This window comes from Gopherus flavomarginatus, chromosome 1 (assembly GCF_025201925.1).
Source record: "Gopherus flavomarginatus isolate rGopFla2 chromosome 1, rGopFla2.mat.asm, whole genome shotgun sequence".
In the NCBI taxonomy this organism is placed as follows: domain Eukaryota; kingdom Metazoa; phylum Chordata; order Testudines; family Testudinidae; genus Gopherus; species Gopherus flavomarginatus.
In genome coordinates this window covers 322,919,207-322,936,669 of record NC_066617.1, presented here as the reverse complement: position 1 = coordinate 322,936,669, position 17,463 = coordinate 322,919,207, and the positions used below count along the sequence as shown (strand labels likewise).

Below are 17,463 nucleotides of genomic sequence, written 5' to 3'. Positions count from 1 at the left end.
GCACCACACCGGTAGCATCTGACAACACCTACCACTTGTCATAAACTTCTAGGTCTTGTCTCATAATAATTTCTGTGTACATGTTGAAAAGGCTGGGGACACAAAACACACTTGTCTCACACTCTGCTCAGTGGAAAATCCCTTGCTATCACCTGTGTTATTGATGATAGAGCCTTGCAAATGAGTTCAATGAGAATCCCATCTGCCAGTATTCAGCATGTGACATGATCAGGCCAGATGCCAGCTCCTGCCCAGGCTGCAGGCATTAGCTAAGAACTGACAAACTCATAGCTGGAGACCAGACCAGCTCACCTGTATGTTAGTTTTGCTCAAAATAGGTATTATTCTCATAAACTTGTACTTAGTATTTAGACTCCATGAAATGCTTTTAAGTGCTGCATGCATTAATCTCACTTGTAATGGCAATATTCCATGCTATAAGAAAATATGTAAGTTTTGCTTTATAACTTTGAAAATGTTTGCTGTGAATTTATGAACACAGGCACGGGAATTGTTGCCTCCATCCCCGACCCAGAAGGACTATCAAAATCACATGGGCCATCAAGGAACATTGCAACACAAACGATTGGATAATGGCCCGATTGCACCTTGGAAATGCTACCAGGGCAAGGAAGCTCATCCTGTGGACTTGGAAGCTGAACGAAGGAAATAAAACAAAGCCACAGGAAAATGTTCCATCTCTTTACTGTTTGAACTCTCACAAGGCCAGAGCCACCAAACTGAAGCCAGAGATTCCCAGGGGTTATCTCCTGAGTCTACCCTGAAAGACACTTTGAACTGACAGTTCACTACAACTCTGTCACTCTTAGGATTTAGATGGTAACTCATTTGTGTGTATATGTTTGCTTGCTTTAACCTGTAAATAACTCATTTCTTTTTCCTAGTTAATAATCCTTTAGATAATTTATTACAGGATTGACTATTGTGTTGCTTTGATGTAAGATCTAGGGTATCAATTGACCTGGGGTAAATGACTAGTCTCTGGGGATTGGAAGCAACCTGAACATTGCGTGATTATTTTGTTATTTTGTTGTAAGTGACTGTATCTATTGCTAAAGGATCCTCCTCCAGCCTAAGGGGAGGACCCACAGGACCACAGAACCCATTGATTACGGGGGACAACTAATAAAAGAACAGGGACAGGAGTGCGGTCAAAGGGTCATAAGAAGGGAACCTGATGCCGACACCGAGCAGAGAACCCCAGACAGCGCCCACTGCTCCTCGAAGGCGTCATGGGAGCCAGCGGACGCTGCCCAAAGGAACTCCGCCCGGATTCGTGAACGGACCATGGAGCGGAAACAAGCCCCACAGTCACCGGAGTCTCCATCGGCCAACCTCCTCTCCCTGTTCGTGTAGATGGCCTTTTTAGCCAGGGTGAGGAGGAGGTTGACCAGGAGGTCCCAGGACTTTGTGGGGCCATGGATAGGGAGTGCGTAGAGAAGGAGGTGAGGGGAAAAGTGCAGCCAGAAACGTAAGAGGATGTTAATGAGGAGCCGGTGTAGGGGCTGCAACCTGGCGCACTCTAAGTAAACGTGCGCCAGGGTCTCTCTCATGCCGCAGAAAGGGCAGGTGTCCGGGACAGGGGTAAACTGCGCCAAGTACATGCCCGTGCTTATGGCCCCATGAAGGAGCCGCCAACTGATATTCCCGGCGGGCCTCGGGACCAGGGTAGAGTATAGGCTGGCCCACCAGGGCTCCTCACCCTCCAGAGGTGGCAGGAGGTCCCACCACTTTGTATCGGGGCGGGACACGAGAGTGAGGAAGTGAAGGGTGTGGAGCACGAGTGTGTAGAGTTGTTTCCTTGGCGCGGTTTGAAAACGGACTGGCTGCAGATCGTGCAGCCGGCTTGCGGAGAAGGGGCGGGGGGGCCGGTCGGGTCTACGGGGCAGGGGCCCGATGAAAAGGTCCAGAGGGCTTGGGGTGGGGGGTGGGCGGGGCGTGCCCTCCCGCAGGACCCGGTCGAGGTACGCCTGAGCAGCGGGCAGCAAAGCGACCTCCACCTCCTGGAGTACGCGCCAGGGAGTACAAGGCCTGGAGAGCCCCATGCATTGAGCGAGCGTCAGGGGATCCAGCCAGCCTCCCCGGTCGTAGTCCAGAAGGTCTCCGACCCTGGTAGCTTCTGCCAGGACCAACCTCTGGCGCACCGTGGGGGACTCCGCCACCTGCACACGGAGCTGGGGATTGTGTAGCAGGGGCTCCGCGAGGAGATCTGCCCCCTTAGTGGCCGCCACGGACCTGGTGGCAGAGAACAGCCTCCAGGTCCGGAGGAGGTCCTGGTAGAAGACCAGCAGCCCGGAAAGGTCTCGCGGAAGACCCCTCGGATCGAGATAAAGGAGCTGCCGGTCGTATCGGAGCCCTCGGAAGCGGCGCAAGAAGGCATGCGCCTGCGCTCTCCACGCCGGACTACCCGCACCATAAAGGAGCCTCTGCAGTGCCTGGAGGCAGAAGACGTGAACCTGAGTGCGCAGGCACTTCAGGCCCTGCCCTCCCTCCTCCAGGGGCAGGTGGAGTACCCCTGCAGGGACCCAGTGCAGTCCTGGCCAAAAGAACTCCAGCACCACCCTCTGGAGGTCGGCCAGGAAGCCCGGGGCCAGGACCAGTGTGTTGAGCCGGTACCAGAGCATGGACAGGACTAGTTGGTTGAGCACCAGTGCCCTCCCTTGAAGAGAAAGGCACCAGAGGAGTCCTGTCCACTTCCGGAGCTGCTCCGCCACCCTGCCCTGCAAACCTTGCCAGTTCTCCGGCGGAGACGGATGCGTGGCGGAAAGGTAAACGCCGAGATAGAGCAGCGGACCCGTGCTCCACCGGATGGCCTGAAGCACGGGTGGGAGGGAGCCTGCCTGCCACCCATCCCCGACCACCAGGCCAGAGCTCTTGAACCAGTTGACCCGGGCGGAGGAGGACGCCGAGTACACCGCCTGGCAAGCCTCCACCCGCGCCAGGTCGCCCAGGTCCTGGACCACGAGGAGCACATCGTCGGCGTACGCCGACAGGACCAGTCGCAGCTCCGGCTCCCGAAGCACCAACCCCGTCAAACTCCGGCGGAGGAGACAGAGGAAGGGTTCGATCGCCAGAGCGTACAGCTTGCCCGAGAGGGGGCACCCCTGCCGCACTCCCCGCCTGAAGCTGACCGGCTCGGTCAGGGTCCAGTTGAGCCTGACCAGACACTGTGCGGAAGCGTACAGCACCTGGAGAAAACCCACAAATTGGGACCCGAAGCCAAACGCTCGCAGAGTGCCCAGGAGATACCCGTGGTCCACCCTGTCGAACGCCTTCTCCTGATCCAGGGACAGGAGGGCGAACAACAGACCATCCCTGCACCCAAGCTCCAAGAGATCCCGGACCAGATAGAGGTTATCAAAGATGCTACGGCCTGGGATGGTGTAGGTCTGGTCTGGGTGGATCACATCCTCCAGCACGGCCCCCAGCCGCAGCGAGATGGCCTTGGCTACTATTTTGTAGTCTGTGCTGAGGAGCGAGACGGGATGCCAATTCCGTAGATCACGGAGGTCCCCCTTCTTCGGCAATAAGGCGAGCACAGCTCGCCTGCACGAGAGAGGGAGGACCCCGCCCTGCAAGGACTCGGCCCAGATGCTGGCCAGGTCCGGGCCGAGGACGTCCCAGAACACGCGGTAGAACTCCACGGTCAGCCCGTCCATGCCCGGAGACTTGTTGGTGGGCATACGACGGAGGGCGTCCGAGAACTTGGCCAGAGAGAGAGGCAGCTCTAGCCAGTCCCGGTCACCCGCGCTGAGCGTCGGGAGCCCGTCCCAAAGCACTCTGTGAGTGGCAGGATCAGTCAGATCCAGGGAGAAAAGGTGCGCGTAGAAGGTCCAGGCCCTCTCGCACATCTCCGCCGGATCCGTGAGGGGGGTGCCGTCCTCCGCCAGAAGGCAGGTGACGTGCTTCTTGGCCCCCCTCCGTTTCTCCAGGGCGTAGAAGAAGCGGGAGCCGCGATCCATCTCCCGAAGGAGGCGGATGCGGGAGCGAACAAAGGCGCCCCGAGCCCGATGGTCCTCAAGGACCCGGAGCTCCTCCCGCTTCTCCCGGCACGCTCCGCAAAGGGATGGATCCTCGGGGCTGGCGGCCAGACACCTCTCCAGCTCTAAGACCTCCCGTTCCAACTGCCCTATCGCCGCATCCCTCCGTTGGCTGACGCCCCGGGTGTAGTCACGGCAGAAGAGCCGGGCGCGCACCTTCCCCACATCCCACCAGCGCCATGCCGAGGGAAAGGCGCGCCGCTTCCCTCGCCAGGCCAGCCAGAACTCCCGGAAGGACGCCACGAAGCCCGCATCCTCCAGCAAGCTGTTGTTGAAGTGCCAATAGGCCGGCCCCGGCCTCTCCGCACTGAGAGAGGCCGTCACGGTGACGAGGTGGTGATCGGAAAAAGGGGCCGGCCGGACACTGGAGGACTGGGCCCGTGAAAGGTGGAAGCGTGACATGTAGATGCGGTCCAACCGGGAGTGGCACGACCGGTGGGCCCCCACCCGGACATAGGTGAACGTGGAGACATCGTCCGGGTGGTGGTCGCGCCAGACGTGCACCAGGAAGTGATGTTTGACGATCTCCTGGAGGACATCCGCGGAGGCCGGGCTCCGCTCGGTCCCCGAGCGGTCCCGCTCCTCTAGGACGATGTTGAAGTCCCCGCCCAGGACCAGGCACTCACGAGGATCCAAGGAGCCGAGGAAGGCGGACGCCTGCTGATAGAATGGCAGCCGCTCCGGGGCCGATGTCGGGGCATAGACGTTCACAAGGTTGACCACGAGCCCCTCCATGCGGACCCGGAGGTGCAGCAGGCGGCCCGGCACAGCCTCGGCGACCCCCAGCACCTCGGGCCGTAGGTCGGGGGAGAACAGGGTAGCTACTCCAGCCCGACGGGTTGTGAGATGGCTGAAGTAGACCCCGTCCCCCCACTCCAGCCGCCAGCTGGCTTCGGCGGCCGGATCCATGTGGGTCTCCTGCAGGAAAACCACAGAGTACCCCCCCTCCCAAAGGAAGGAGAGCACCTGGCTCCTGCGGAAACCCACTCTACAGCTCCGGGTGTTCAAGGTGGCAAAGGTGACGAGTGCCATGAGGAGGGCTGGGGGGGATCCTCGCCAGCAGGGGCGCTCACGGCCCCCGTTGGGCCGCACAGCAAACCGTGACCCACCCCGAAGGTGAGCAAGGAGTCACGGAAGCTGCGGACCCGGTGGTAAGTCGCGGCACCCTGCTTCCCGATCCTCCTGCCCTCCCCCATGGGGGCCGTCGCAGCCTGGAGGATCTGGTAGAAATCCCCGCAGCGCTGAAGAGCAAGCACTACCTTGTTGCGGGAGCCCCTGACGTCTTCCAGGAACTCCCGCAGCTCCTCTCGTAGCATATGGGGGGGGGGGGTCGCTGGCCTGCAGCGATCCACCGGCGGGGCCTCTGGGACAGCCCCGTGGCCTACTGAGATGGGCAGGCAAGGGGCGGACCTGCAACGTGGCGCCCGATGGGCTGGCGCCACATGCTCCACCTCAGACCCCGGCTCGATGGGGGGCGGCGGAGGGAAGAGTACAGCCCCTAGGGGGTCGGGACTGTGAAACCTAAAGGCCGCTCCCTGGGGGTCACCCTCTGGGAAAGGGAAGGAGACAGCCCCAGGGGCGGCAATAACAGCGTGGGAGGTGGAGGGGACAGGGACGGGGTCAGGAGCAAGGGCAGGGCTGGGGTCAGGAACAGGGTTGGGAGGAGGGACAGAGATGGGACTCTGGGCCGCAGGAGCTGAAACGTCAGGAGGCGGCTCCTTGCGGCCAGGTGCAGGGGTTTGAGGGGTAGGGAAGGGGTCCCCGGTGACACTGGGCTCAGGCTCAACCACAGATAGAGCGGCCTCAGCGGTGAGGGACACAGAACCCTCAGTGGGGCCCCCGCCCGGGAAAAAAACCGGTTGCCCCGCGCCACCGAGGGATACCTCTGGTGGCTCGCCTCCCGGCCATGAGGCACCGGCCGTCGCCTCAACAGGCTCAGCTGCCGTCAGCGGGGTGCCATCCGCAGCTGGGCAGGTGGAAGAGTCCAGGGGGCCCCCGGGGGCAGGAGTGGACGCAGCAGTCGGGGCGATGAGACACGGGGAGGGGAAATCCAGGGTGAGGTTGGCTAGGTCGGGGCCTGCTGACAGAGGGTCGTTCTCCCCCAGGGTAACTGGGGTCAGACCCAGGGCCTCGATCTCCTCAAAGAAGGAGGGGAGCTCACCGTCCACCACCCCGGGGTCATCCCCACTCGCACCCGAGGTGACGCTCACCGCGGGTGTTGTACGGGGCACAGGCGGCACGGGGATAGGAGGGGACTCATCAGGGGCCTCCGCCGGGAGGAACTGCGGAGGAGGAACGGTGGTACTCTCCAGTGCTGCCACGTCTTCCCCAGCTGGGACTGGCATATGGTCCGAACCCATGGGCATGGCGGAAGGCTCGGTGTCTGCGGCCCCCTTCCTAGTCTTACAGGGGGCTTCCGCATCAGATGGCGCGAGCGGAGCCCGAGCCTTCCGCTTGCCCCGCCTACCCTGTACTAGGGTCCAGCCCTCCATGGCGTCACCTGCGGGCTGGTTGACAGGGGTTGGGTCGGAGGGCAGGGATGTTGGTTCGTGGACTTGGAGGCGCACTGTTGAGACAGCCGGAGGAAGGGAAGATACCCCCTGGGGAGGGCCCTCTCCCACGCCCGGCGGTACCCCTGCCGCACCCTCCTCCACAGGCTCCGCCAGGGCGCGGGCAGCGGAGGCGGGGCTCTCCCGCTCGTCTGGGCACGCCAAGGGAGGTACCCCTGCAGCCCGAGCGGGAGTAGCAATGGATTAAGGAGGAGGAGGGGCAGCCCTGGGCACCGGGCGGCCAGGCGCGCCGGCGATGACGGGGCCGGCACCCTGCCGGGGCTCAGGGGTCCCAGGTGCTCCTCTGAGCTGGGCCAAGGGGCAGTCCCTCTGGACATGCCCCGTCGCCTGGCAGAGGTAACACCGGGCCTCCCCCGTAGAATAGTGCACCCGGTAGTGGGCCCCCTGATAGGGGACCAGGAAGGACCCCTCGAGCGCCTCTCCGCCACGCGCCGCCGGGGGCAGCTGAAGCTGCACCTGCCGGCGGAACGAGAGGACGTGACAGAGGGTGGGGTCCTTGCAGCCCAAGGGGAGAGGGCTCACTATAGAGATGGGCTTCCCCAGAGTCGAGAGGGCGGGTAGCAGGGCGGCATTCTGAAGAAAGGGAGGAACGGACGTCAGACCAACATGGACACCCAGGTCCTCCAGTGGCTCTAGGGGGACGAACACGCCCCCCACCACCAGGCCCTTCTCCACCGCCTCCTGGGCGGCGGCCTCCGAGGCAAGGAAGAAGACCACCTTGCCATACATCTTGGAGGCCGCCACAATGGCGTGGGCCCCACCACTCTTGCCAACACCCGCACGTAGGTCTCCATGTGGGGCGAGGCAGGCACCAGGAGGCAACGGATGCCATGCTTTCTGGTCAAGGTGAGGAAGGGGCCCCCGCTGCCGTAGATGGTAGCGGAGGTGGCGGTCGGGGGAGATGACGTAGCGGCGGTCGGGGGGGGCCGCCGCCACCTGGGCGTATGCCCTGGGGGCTGGGGGAGGGGCACCTGCAGAGCTGGTGGAGGGAACAGCGGGGAGGGGCGCCGCGGCCGATGGCAGAGCCACGGCAGCGGTGGCAGCCACTGCCATGGAGGGCTTAGTCTTCCGAGCGGGGCCCTTCCCCTTCCTCTTACCCTGGCCCTTTCTGCCGGCTGGGGGGGATCCCCCAGAATCGGAGGGGGCGAGGGACGTGGCAGCAGTGGAGGTCACCCCGGCACCTGGCGGGAGCGGTGGCAAGCGGTCCGGCAGCGGCGGTTGAGGCTGAGACTGGGGGGTTTTGGGGGAGAGCAGGTGGGGGAGGGGAGACAGGGGTTGTCCCAGGAGTCCCACCCTCTGCGTTTCCCGCCATGGTGAGTAGGGAGGGAGGGGAAATACCCGAGAAGGAGAGGGGAGGGAAAGCAGGTCAACCACTCCTCCCTGCTAGGCTGTAGGCAGGGGAGGAGGGTGCCAAAAAGGGTGAAGGGGCAGAGAAGGGGACTATCAAGGAGTTGAGGGGGGGGTCAGTCACCGACACAAGATTGAAATCCGGCTCCTCTAGCTGCACTAGTGGAGGGAGGGATACAACAGCAATTGGAGGGTGCAGTGCAAGAGGGGCAAACTCAAACAGGGGGGAAGCACAAGCGCACTAAAGGGGCATGGGCACACGAGGGGGGGGCCGATCAGGACGAAGGGGCCATAGGGAAGGGGAGTAACCAGGCTGGGAGTGGGGCAGAGGGACCAAGGGGCTAGCTGCAGGGCTGGGGCAGGACAAACAAAGCTGCAAAGGGAGACGGGCGGGGCAGGCAAACAAACTGAAGCTGGGGGGGGGCAAAATGCTACAAGGGGCAATGGGGCAGGCAACAAGGGGCAAAGCTAGGGGGCCTGTTGCAGAGGGGAAGGGGTCAGTCCAGGGGAGGGGGGGTGCGTGCACCCACGAGCACTTGTGCAAAGTCAATATGGGTGGCTGGCTGCTGCTGGAGGCCCAAACGTTGGCAATAGGGCGTGGCATGCCAGGCAAGCAGCTGAGTCCCAGAGGTGGGGACCAAGGCAGATGGCAAGCAGTCTGTGGGGGTGGTGGAGGGGGCAGCGGTGGTGGTGGGGGTTGGGGGGGAGGCACAGATGGACCAAGGGGCAGGCTCCACGCCACACCCCCTGTGCCCCCACAAACACAGTCTACACCCCCACCACTAGAGCACAGTCAAAGAGTTACTCAGTTCCTGAGGGCCCCCTCCACAGTGGTCTCCAGAGTCTTCCTGTGTGCTCCCCCAGCAGCCGGTGGTCTTCTCGGTCCTCACCTTTCTCCAGGCTCCAGCAGCTCCCCAGGCAAACACAGCTCCAGCAGCAGCAGCAGCTCCTTCTCCAGCAACCCTGGCGGCCAGGCAGGAAGGACCCCTCACAGGTGGTGGTGGTGGTGGGGTCCTGGCTTCTCCCTCTGGAGGTGGAAGAGTGGGGGCTGGCCAGCAAGGCCCCCCTACCCCTCGCCCAGCGGCAGTGGCAGCAAGCAGCAGTCCAGCAAAGGAGCACTCCAGCCAGCAGCAGCAGCCCAGGAAGGGAGAAGGGGCTCTAGCCAGCAGGGCAGCCAGAGAAGGCGGGGGAATGCTCCAGCCAGCAGGACAGCCCAAACAGACAGAGCGCTCCCGGTAGCAGAGTGGTCCCCTGCTCCTGCCCTGAAGGGGTGAAAACAGCCCTGGGAGAGGGCTGCGGGGGGAGGGGAGTTAGGCTGATTGGGGGAAGCAGCCACAGGTGGGACCACACTCCAATCAGGCCATAGCTGGCCCTGTAAGAAGGCAGAGGCCCAGCAGCTGTAGAAGAGACATTCTCTATCTAGCTTCTGGAGAGAGAGAAGGACCTGGCTGCCTGGGAAGCTGAGAAGGGTATCTAGGATGGAGCAGTGCTGTGGAAGGGCAGAGGGAGCTGGGGAGCTCCAGCCTAGCAAAGCCCCAGACTGCAGGCCAAGCTAAGGGCCCACAAAAAGGTACTACGGCTGCAGAGAGGCAGCCCAGATATAGGCAGAGGCAGCTGGTCCAACCCCCCTTGCCGATGATGAGTGGTTTACAAACTACAGTCTGCCCCAGAGAGCAGGAGCTAGATGATAGCTGGTAGTAGCCACTGAGGAAAGGTGGGGATAGGGGGTTGGGGGTTCCCCTGGGAGTGGAGACCCAGAGTAAGGGGGTACTGGCAAAGGGCACCAGAAGGACACGGGGCCAGCAGCAGGTGAGACACTGGCCTGCAGAGGGCGCTCTGGGCTGGAAGAGCTAATTCCCAAGATGACCAGCAGGAGATGCCATGCCGGTAAGTTGTCACCCTGCCACAGTGACCATTTACCACTAAATCTAGTTTGACTCACTCTCAAGATAGACTTGAGAGCGTAAGGGGACTGTCTGAGACTCCATGTTAAGACTGTTATAGTGATCCAGGAGTTCACATTTACCATTTGACTTGGTAAAATCTAATTATAGAACATACCATCAGTTGGGGTGTCTGTCTGCCCTGAAGAAGGCACTTGGGTTGTGAACTACTCTAGACAGCATGACACTCCAAACATGGTCATGTCATACATATTAAATGTTTTTGAGTAGTCAATGAAACACATGATCAATGGGTCATTAAAATCCCTGTATTTTTCAATGATGAGACAGATTTTAGGGATTTGATCACATGTACCTCATCCCTCTCTGAAACCAGCTTGCTGTGATGGCACTTCGGTTTCTAACATTAGCATATACGATCCTGGACTACGTAAAGCAATACTTTTCTCACCTGAGATATCAGAGAGATAATACGACTGTTACGATACTTTCTTGTGTCTCCTTTCTTTGGTAAGAGCAGAAGGATTCCCTCTTCCAGTCATCTGGCTAATTTCTTTCAAATTTTGCATGTGACACTACCTCTGGGGGAATTCTGTGCCACTATGCATATGCAGAATTTATGTCCCCTACAGATTTCTTTGCTGCAGAAAAAATGGTTACCCACCTTTTAGTAACTGTTGTTCTTCAAGATGTGTTGTTCATGTCCATTCCAAGCAGGTGTGTGCGTGCCGCGTGCATGCCAGCTGGAAGATTTTCCCCTAGCAGCATCCGTAGGGTCGGCCCTGGTACCCCCTGGAGTGGCGCCACTACGGCGCCCTATAAAGGGGCCCGCTGACCCTCCACCCCCTCAGTTTCTTCTTACTGCTAGTGATGGCTAGCTGTTACTTCTCTTGTGCATAGCAAGTTAGCAGTGTCCTATCCTTGTGTATAGTCCATGTATATAGTTAAGTAAACTAACTATATTAATAGGTCATTTGTATATAGTTCTTCGTAGTTGGGGGGTTCCCCCCCACATTTCGTCGCCCGTTGGAATGGACATGAACAACCACTCGAAGAAGAAAAATGACTTTCTGATGGGGAAGCAAAGGGAAGCCACAAGAGTGATCATGCATCCCCTTCCAGCAGTTTCAGGTGTCCAGGGCAGCTGGCAGAGAGGTAAATCATTGTAGGGCAGGACTGGGGAAGAGCTGGTGGGTGGCTTCCACCCTGCACCAGGCTCAGCTGCCAGTCTCAGCCTGCTCTGAGGAGGACTGGACTTCCTCTTTCCCTGCACGGCAGCCAGGGCCATGTCAGACCCACCCCCAGATTTCTCCCTCGGCTGTAGAAAGCTCTGCAAACTCCTCCTCACCCATGTTTCCTGCACCCATTGCTTCTCAGCTGGGGGGGAGGGATCCCTGTACAGGGAGCTGTTCCCCCATTCACCCAACTCCCATGCATCCAGGTCCCCTCATACCCAGACTCTCCCACTAAGCCTCACCCCCACCCAGCACTCAGAACCCCCCTGACGAGCCCCACTCTCCCTGCACCTGGACCACCCCAACAAGCCACCCACACCTGGATCCCCACCTTAGCTAGCCCCAACCAGCTGCACCTGGATCCCCACCCCACTGAGCCCCACTTCCCCCGCATCTGGACTCTCTACTGAGCCCCCCACAACCCCTTCTGCACTCTATCCCCTCCAAACCAAGATGAACCCCCCCACACCCTGCTGAGCCCCAACCACCTTCACCTGGACCCCACTGCAGAGTCCCATTACTGTTGCACTCAGAACCTTCCAACAAGCCTCTGCATCCAGATCCCTCCTGCGCCTGGATCCCCCACTGAGCCACCCGCACCCTCTCACCCACAGCTGGATCCTCCCACACTAAGCCCCTCCACACCTGGATCCTGCCTTGCTGAGCCTGCCTGTCCACACCTGGTGCACCTGGCATACAGGGGCAGGGCCCTGGGATGTTTCTGGGGCAGGCCCAGTCCTTGTGCTGTGGGTGCAGCCTAACTGCTGAGTCTATATCCTGGGGGGGGATGGGGGCAGGGGCATGCAGAGGAAGCTGCACAGTGATCTCCCACCTCTGTGCAGCCAGTGGCCCGTGTTCCCCAATTCCATGCAGGAGCCCCCACATTTATTTGACAATTAAAATGTGCAGAATTGTAAAATATTGTGCACAGAATTGTTAATTTTTTGGCGCAGAATGCCCTCAGGAGTAATATGAGATGGATCAATACCACAGTCACCAAATCACTTTTAACAATTCTGCTGGTACGCTGTCTACCCCTGCTGTTTTCACAGGCTTCATTTTCATAACAGGGTGCACCACTTCTTCTTGAAGAATTGATAGCTCCTGTTTCATACTCTCCTTTCCACATTCTCTCCTCTTGTGTTTATTGCAAATGGCTTTGATTGGCACAGTAATCTCTTCACCAGCATTTGATTACATCACCTTCAGTGAGGACTTTGCCATCAGGATCTTTTATGTTTGATTGCAGAGAACTTTTTGGAAAAAACTCTGACCACTGTGAACATACCTTTTGTATTATTTGTCTTTAATTCTCAAGTTCTGTGCATTTTGCCCTTATGTATTCACTCTTGTCTTGTCTAGTCTAATTTTGGATCTGTCTGTTCAGTTCCTTGTGCTCTCCCCTACATTTTTCAGTGTCCAAGCCATCCTCTTTCACACTGCATCATTTTTTCACCAGCCAACACTGACCTTTTGGATTGGGTGCTTTGGTGTCTTTGAGCATGATAGTTTCCATTTTGTCCCAAAGTTCATTCAGGGTGTTGCATTCTTTCACTGATGACAATGCTTCAAACTCATTCTGGATGGAAATCATGTAGGGTTTTTTTATTCTGGACAAGTCCAAATGCAGTGAACCTGTAGGTTGTTCAGGTTTCCTTAGAGGGGGAGTACTGAAATGTCAGGTATGGAGTGATCATTTCGTGTAAAGTGTTTGTCCATGGACGATATCATAGAAAAATGATAAAAGACAAAAACACCGGATCACTAGAGACCCAAGTGGATACAACATTTCCACATCTGATCTACAATCCACAAACATGGTCCGCGATAAAAAGGGGATATTTGCAGTGCTCTACATATCACCCAAGGGCAAACCCTTTTCACAAAACAATCATTCCATATCTGACCTCTGAGTCCTTGTCTTCAAAGGAAACCATCACAACACCTTCAACAGATGAGCCTGGGAGCTTAAATTCGTAACTTTGCTAGACATTAAAAATCATGGTCTAAACAAAGACACTGGATTTGTGGCTTATTACAACAATCTGTAACCTATTAATCCACCTCTTTTGTGTTATGATTGCATAGGTGTTAACTGGCCACTTTACCTTGAAAGGTCTCTTGTATGTTAACTATTTATAGTAAACAATCTGTTCCACCTTTTATTTAGCTGTGAAACTGTGGCCGGGTCTACATTACGGACTTATATCAGTATAACTACAAAAATCCATAGCCGTGAGCAACATAGTTATACCAACCTAACCCTCAGTGTAGACAGCGTTATGTCGGTTGGAATAGCCTCTCCCGTTTACTTAGCTGGCCATTGCCAGGGTATCTACTTCATCCTTATCCTCTATCTCTCAATGGTTTGAAGGCTGTTGAAGAGACTGGGCAAGTACAATGGGAGTATGGGAGCTGGAGGCAACCAACAAAAAGGGTGAGGGAAATATGATTTTGTGTGTTCCTTTAAATCTGGAGCAGGAGAGATGGGGGAGGGAGGGCTGGGAAAAGGCTCTACAGTGAAGTAAAGAGAAAGAGATTACCTTTAGAGATAATATTGTTTTCCTTATTCTAGTAAAACTCCTTGTTCAATTTCTCTGATATTTTTAGCATTGTCACAACAGAAAATAGAGACATCCAAAGAGAGGAAAGGTAGAAAGATTGGAAGGGACACAGGAAAAATAAGAGAAAAAGATAGGAACATGCAGATCAGAATGATGAGGAGAAAGAAATGAAGATACAAAAGGAAAAACTTAATGATGGAAAACTGTAAGAACTTTAAAATCAGAGTTGGTTAGGAATTTTTCAATGAATGGAGGTGGATTAACTATGCCGACAGGAGAAGCTCTCCCATCGGCGTAGGAGAGTCTCTGCTTAAGCACTACAGCAGCACAACTGCACTGATGCAGCATTTTAATTGTAGACCTGCCCTATGAGTACCTTTCCCAGACCTGAAGAAGAGCCGTGCATAGCTCGAAAGCTTGTTTCTTTCACCAGCGGAAGTTGGTCCAACAAAAGATATTTCCTGTCTCTGTTTTATTACATAGTTGATTTGGTGACCTCCATGTGTGTAAATGTCTACAATGTTGGGAGAAAATGGTGTTTGAAATGACAAAGTAATTAGAGCAGCAAAAGTCCACTAAACATCTTCCTCTCTCATTCTGTAAACAAGACCACTGTTTCCCATTACTTTTTTTATGAGAACTTACACTTCGAATTGTCTCGTTCAGGTCCCCAATTACAAGGATATCTTTGTGTACTTAGTATTTGACTGAATGGCTCTTCAAGCCATTAATAAAACTAATCAATTGTGCAGTTATCCGCTGCTGTAGCAGGAGTGTAAACCTGTATAGCTGATATATTAACTGGCTTTGCTCAAAGGCAAACTGTAATGATTCTATTGCTGACTGAGTTATATCCAAGCACACACTGATGTCTCCTTGGATAGGGTAAATGCAACCCTATTTTCTCTTTTTCTCAGCTCCTGAACAGTATACTGCATATCTATCCATCATCATCAAATGACCCCATCCCAATCATCACAGCTCTGAGATGTCCCATTGTCTGCACTCACTTGCTTACTTTTCTCAAAACATTTCTTTACTAGCATCATTCCAGCTACTTGCCTCTCACAGAATTTATGCAATCAAAACAAGAGTGAAATTCATGAAGTATCCACAATTGATCTGCCACAGTTTCCATTACAGAAGCAAAAGATTACACAACTAGCAGAAATCATTAAATTAGCATTAAGACATAAATGTAGATGATAAGAATAAAATATTTAATGGATATAGAACAAATTACTGCCTATATTAAATTAACAGATCTCTTTGAAGAAACAGGGCCCAAGTGGGATGAATAGTTAAAGATAAATTACATATGCAACTTAAAATAAGAGCATGTTTCCTTACTGTAATACATGGTATGTCTACATTTTGAGCTTGGTTTGTGATTCCCAGCTCAAGGAGAAATACTTGTGCTAGTTCTCATCTAGCTAGTGAACGAAAAATAGAATGTAGCTGAGGAAGTGAGAGTATCTGCCCATCCAAGACCCCTAGGCATGTACTCAGGGCAGCTAGCCCATCCCACCACTCACACTGCTGTGGCTACACTCTATTTTTCACTTGCTAACTAGAGGAGAGCTAGCACGAGTATGTCACCTTGAGCTGCGAATCATACCTCCAGCTCACTGTGTAGATATCAACACCTACTGTACACTGCTTTGATTCTACTGCATTCTCTTATGTTTGTATATCTGACATCCTCTTTTTTATTGTTTACATAAAAAAACTTGTACTGTCAATCACCAAACCATCTAGTCGGACGTCCTGTATATCACAGGCTACCAATGCCATCCATCACCCGTACACTAAACCCAAACAAAATTAGACCAAAATATTACAGCTCACAGGGAAACTAAACTATCATAGGCTACGGGCAGAGAATAGGAGGCATGGTTACAAACAGCATGCAGTTAAACCCTTCTTTCAGGCATCTCAGCCCAACACCAATGCCCAGATCCCACAGACCAATTCTGCCTCAAGAATTGACTCTAATCAGACCAGACTCTCCTGTTACTTCCTCAACTCCCTCTCCAATGACCTGCCTCTATGCAGAGTCTTCCCTAACTAAAAACTTCCATCAATACAGCATGTCTTCCAAAGACTGAAAATATGCTCACACACTAAGAAAAAACTTGGGAAACTATGTGTGAGAGCACCACATAGTGACACCTGCCATAACAATATTCATACAGATATTGACAAAATACTGCTCAAGTTAAATAAAAACCAAAGACTAATTCTACCCCTAATAAAGATAGATATTATCTCTCTTGCTGTTAGATCTGTACAAAAGCTATTACAAATGCAGGAGGGCTTGAATCAAAACCTCACATTCAGACCCCTTAATTAGGGAAGTGTGTCCATATTGATACATCTGAATCTGAACCCATCTCTACAGAGGGGACTGGAATTATTAATCCAGTCCATAAAAACAGAAAGAATAGGGATCACATGAGATTTCTGCCAATTTGGGCTGTAATAGCCTGAGAATAACTCTTGAGTTTTCAATGTTATTGAACGTGGCCTGTAGCCTGGATCATCCAAAACACCCTAAATTTGGTCTGGATCTGAACACCCCTTCTTGACTAAAATCTAATTACAAGGTTTTAAAAATCTGTCACATTCTGTAATGGGGTGTGCATTCTTACCAGCTGTTTGCGCTTTTTGGTAGAAGGAGTGCTGGAAGGAGAAGAGCCAGCACTGAGAGCCTCTTCAATATCTAAATTCAATTCTTCCAGTTTCTTCATGAGAGATGACATAGACTCTGACCACTCAGATCCTTTTTCTGGTTGGGTCTAAAAGAAAACCAAACACACATGAAGTCTGAAAATATTAAAGCTCTTCATGATTTGTAGATTAGTTTTTAAAACTACACTCCAAAAAACCCCAACAAAGTCTGGATGATCAACTCTCTGCCTATCCTGGGTTGACCTCATCTACCTAGAAGGCTTCAACTATCATTTCTATCCTGTTGACACGTTAGATGCTCTTTATATCTGACTAGTCACACTCCATCCAGTTGTGCATATCCAAATGTGTCTCTGACATATCATCTGGGATGATCCACTGTCAGTTCAAACTCAGAATGCCCCAGAAGAACCTTTTTTTTTACTTATTTCTAAAATCCTTTCTATTTCCAACATTCTCCATCGGAGTGGACAACATCCCTATTCTCTTTGTCACTTACCCTCGTAACTTTGAGGGTCATCCTGAATTCCTTACTTTCCCTCCTACTATACATCCAGGCTATCATCAAATCTTGCTGCTTTTTCCTTCAGATCAATTTGAAATTCTGTCTGGTCAAAACACTACTCTAATTCCCGTTGATTTTTCTGCCTTGATTGTTGCAACCTCCTCCCTGATATATATATTACTTCTTTCCATGTGGGAGTCTTTAATCCATCAAAGCACAGCTACTAAAATTGTCATCTTTGGACATCTATTGAATCACATCATGTCCATTCAAACCCCTCTGCTTATTCCTCTTCAGCCATCTTCCTATATATGTAATGACTCTAAATCCCAAGAGCACCATGTCTCCCTCCCTCTCCTCATTCAAATCACTCCTAAAGGCCCACTTCTTCCCAGATGCCTATAATGAGTAACTCACACCATCAAATGCTAGCATTATAACTCACACGAGTGAAGGGGGCATGGTTGGAGGGCTATTGCACTTCATTGAATGCTAAATGCCAGAATGACCTTTAGGGAGAATATGAAACTGAGCACAAATTAGACCTGCTCTGAGACTACTCTTAATTGAGGGAGGGGGGGGCGCG

At 54.1% G+C, this 17,463-nt stretch overlaps 1 protein-coding gene across 2 annotated transcripts in view; it reads right to left on the bottom strand.

Moving 5' to 3' along the window:
- The window catches only part of STARD13 (StAR related lipid transfer domain containing 13), a 393,039-nt gene extending 376,565 nt beyond the window's left edge, over positions 1-16,474 (bottom strand). For both annotated transcript variants that reach the window (XM_050937154.1, XM_050937155.1), the window contains exon 1: positions 16,333-16,474. In XM_050937154.1, the coding sequence (XP_050793111.1) occupies positions 16,333-16,443 (111 nt within the window). In that variant the 5' untranslated portion in view covers positions 16,444-16,474. The remainder of the gene's footprint in view (positions 1-16,332) is intronic.
- Between the last annotated feature and the right edge of the window lie 989 nt (positions 16,475-17,463).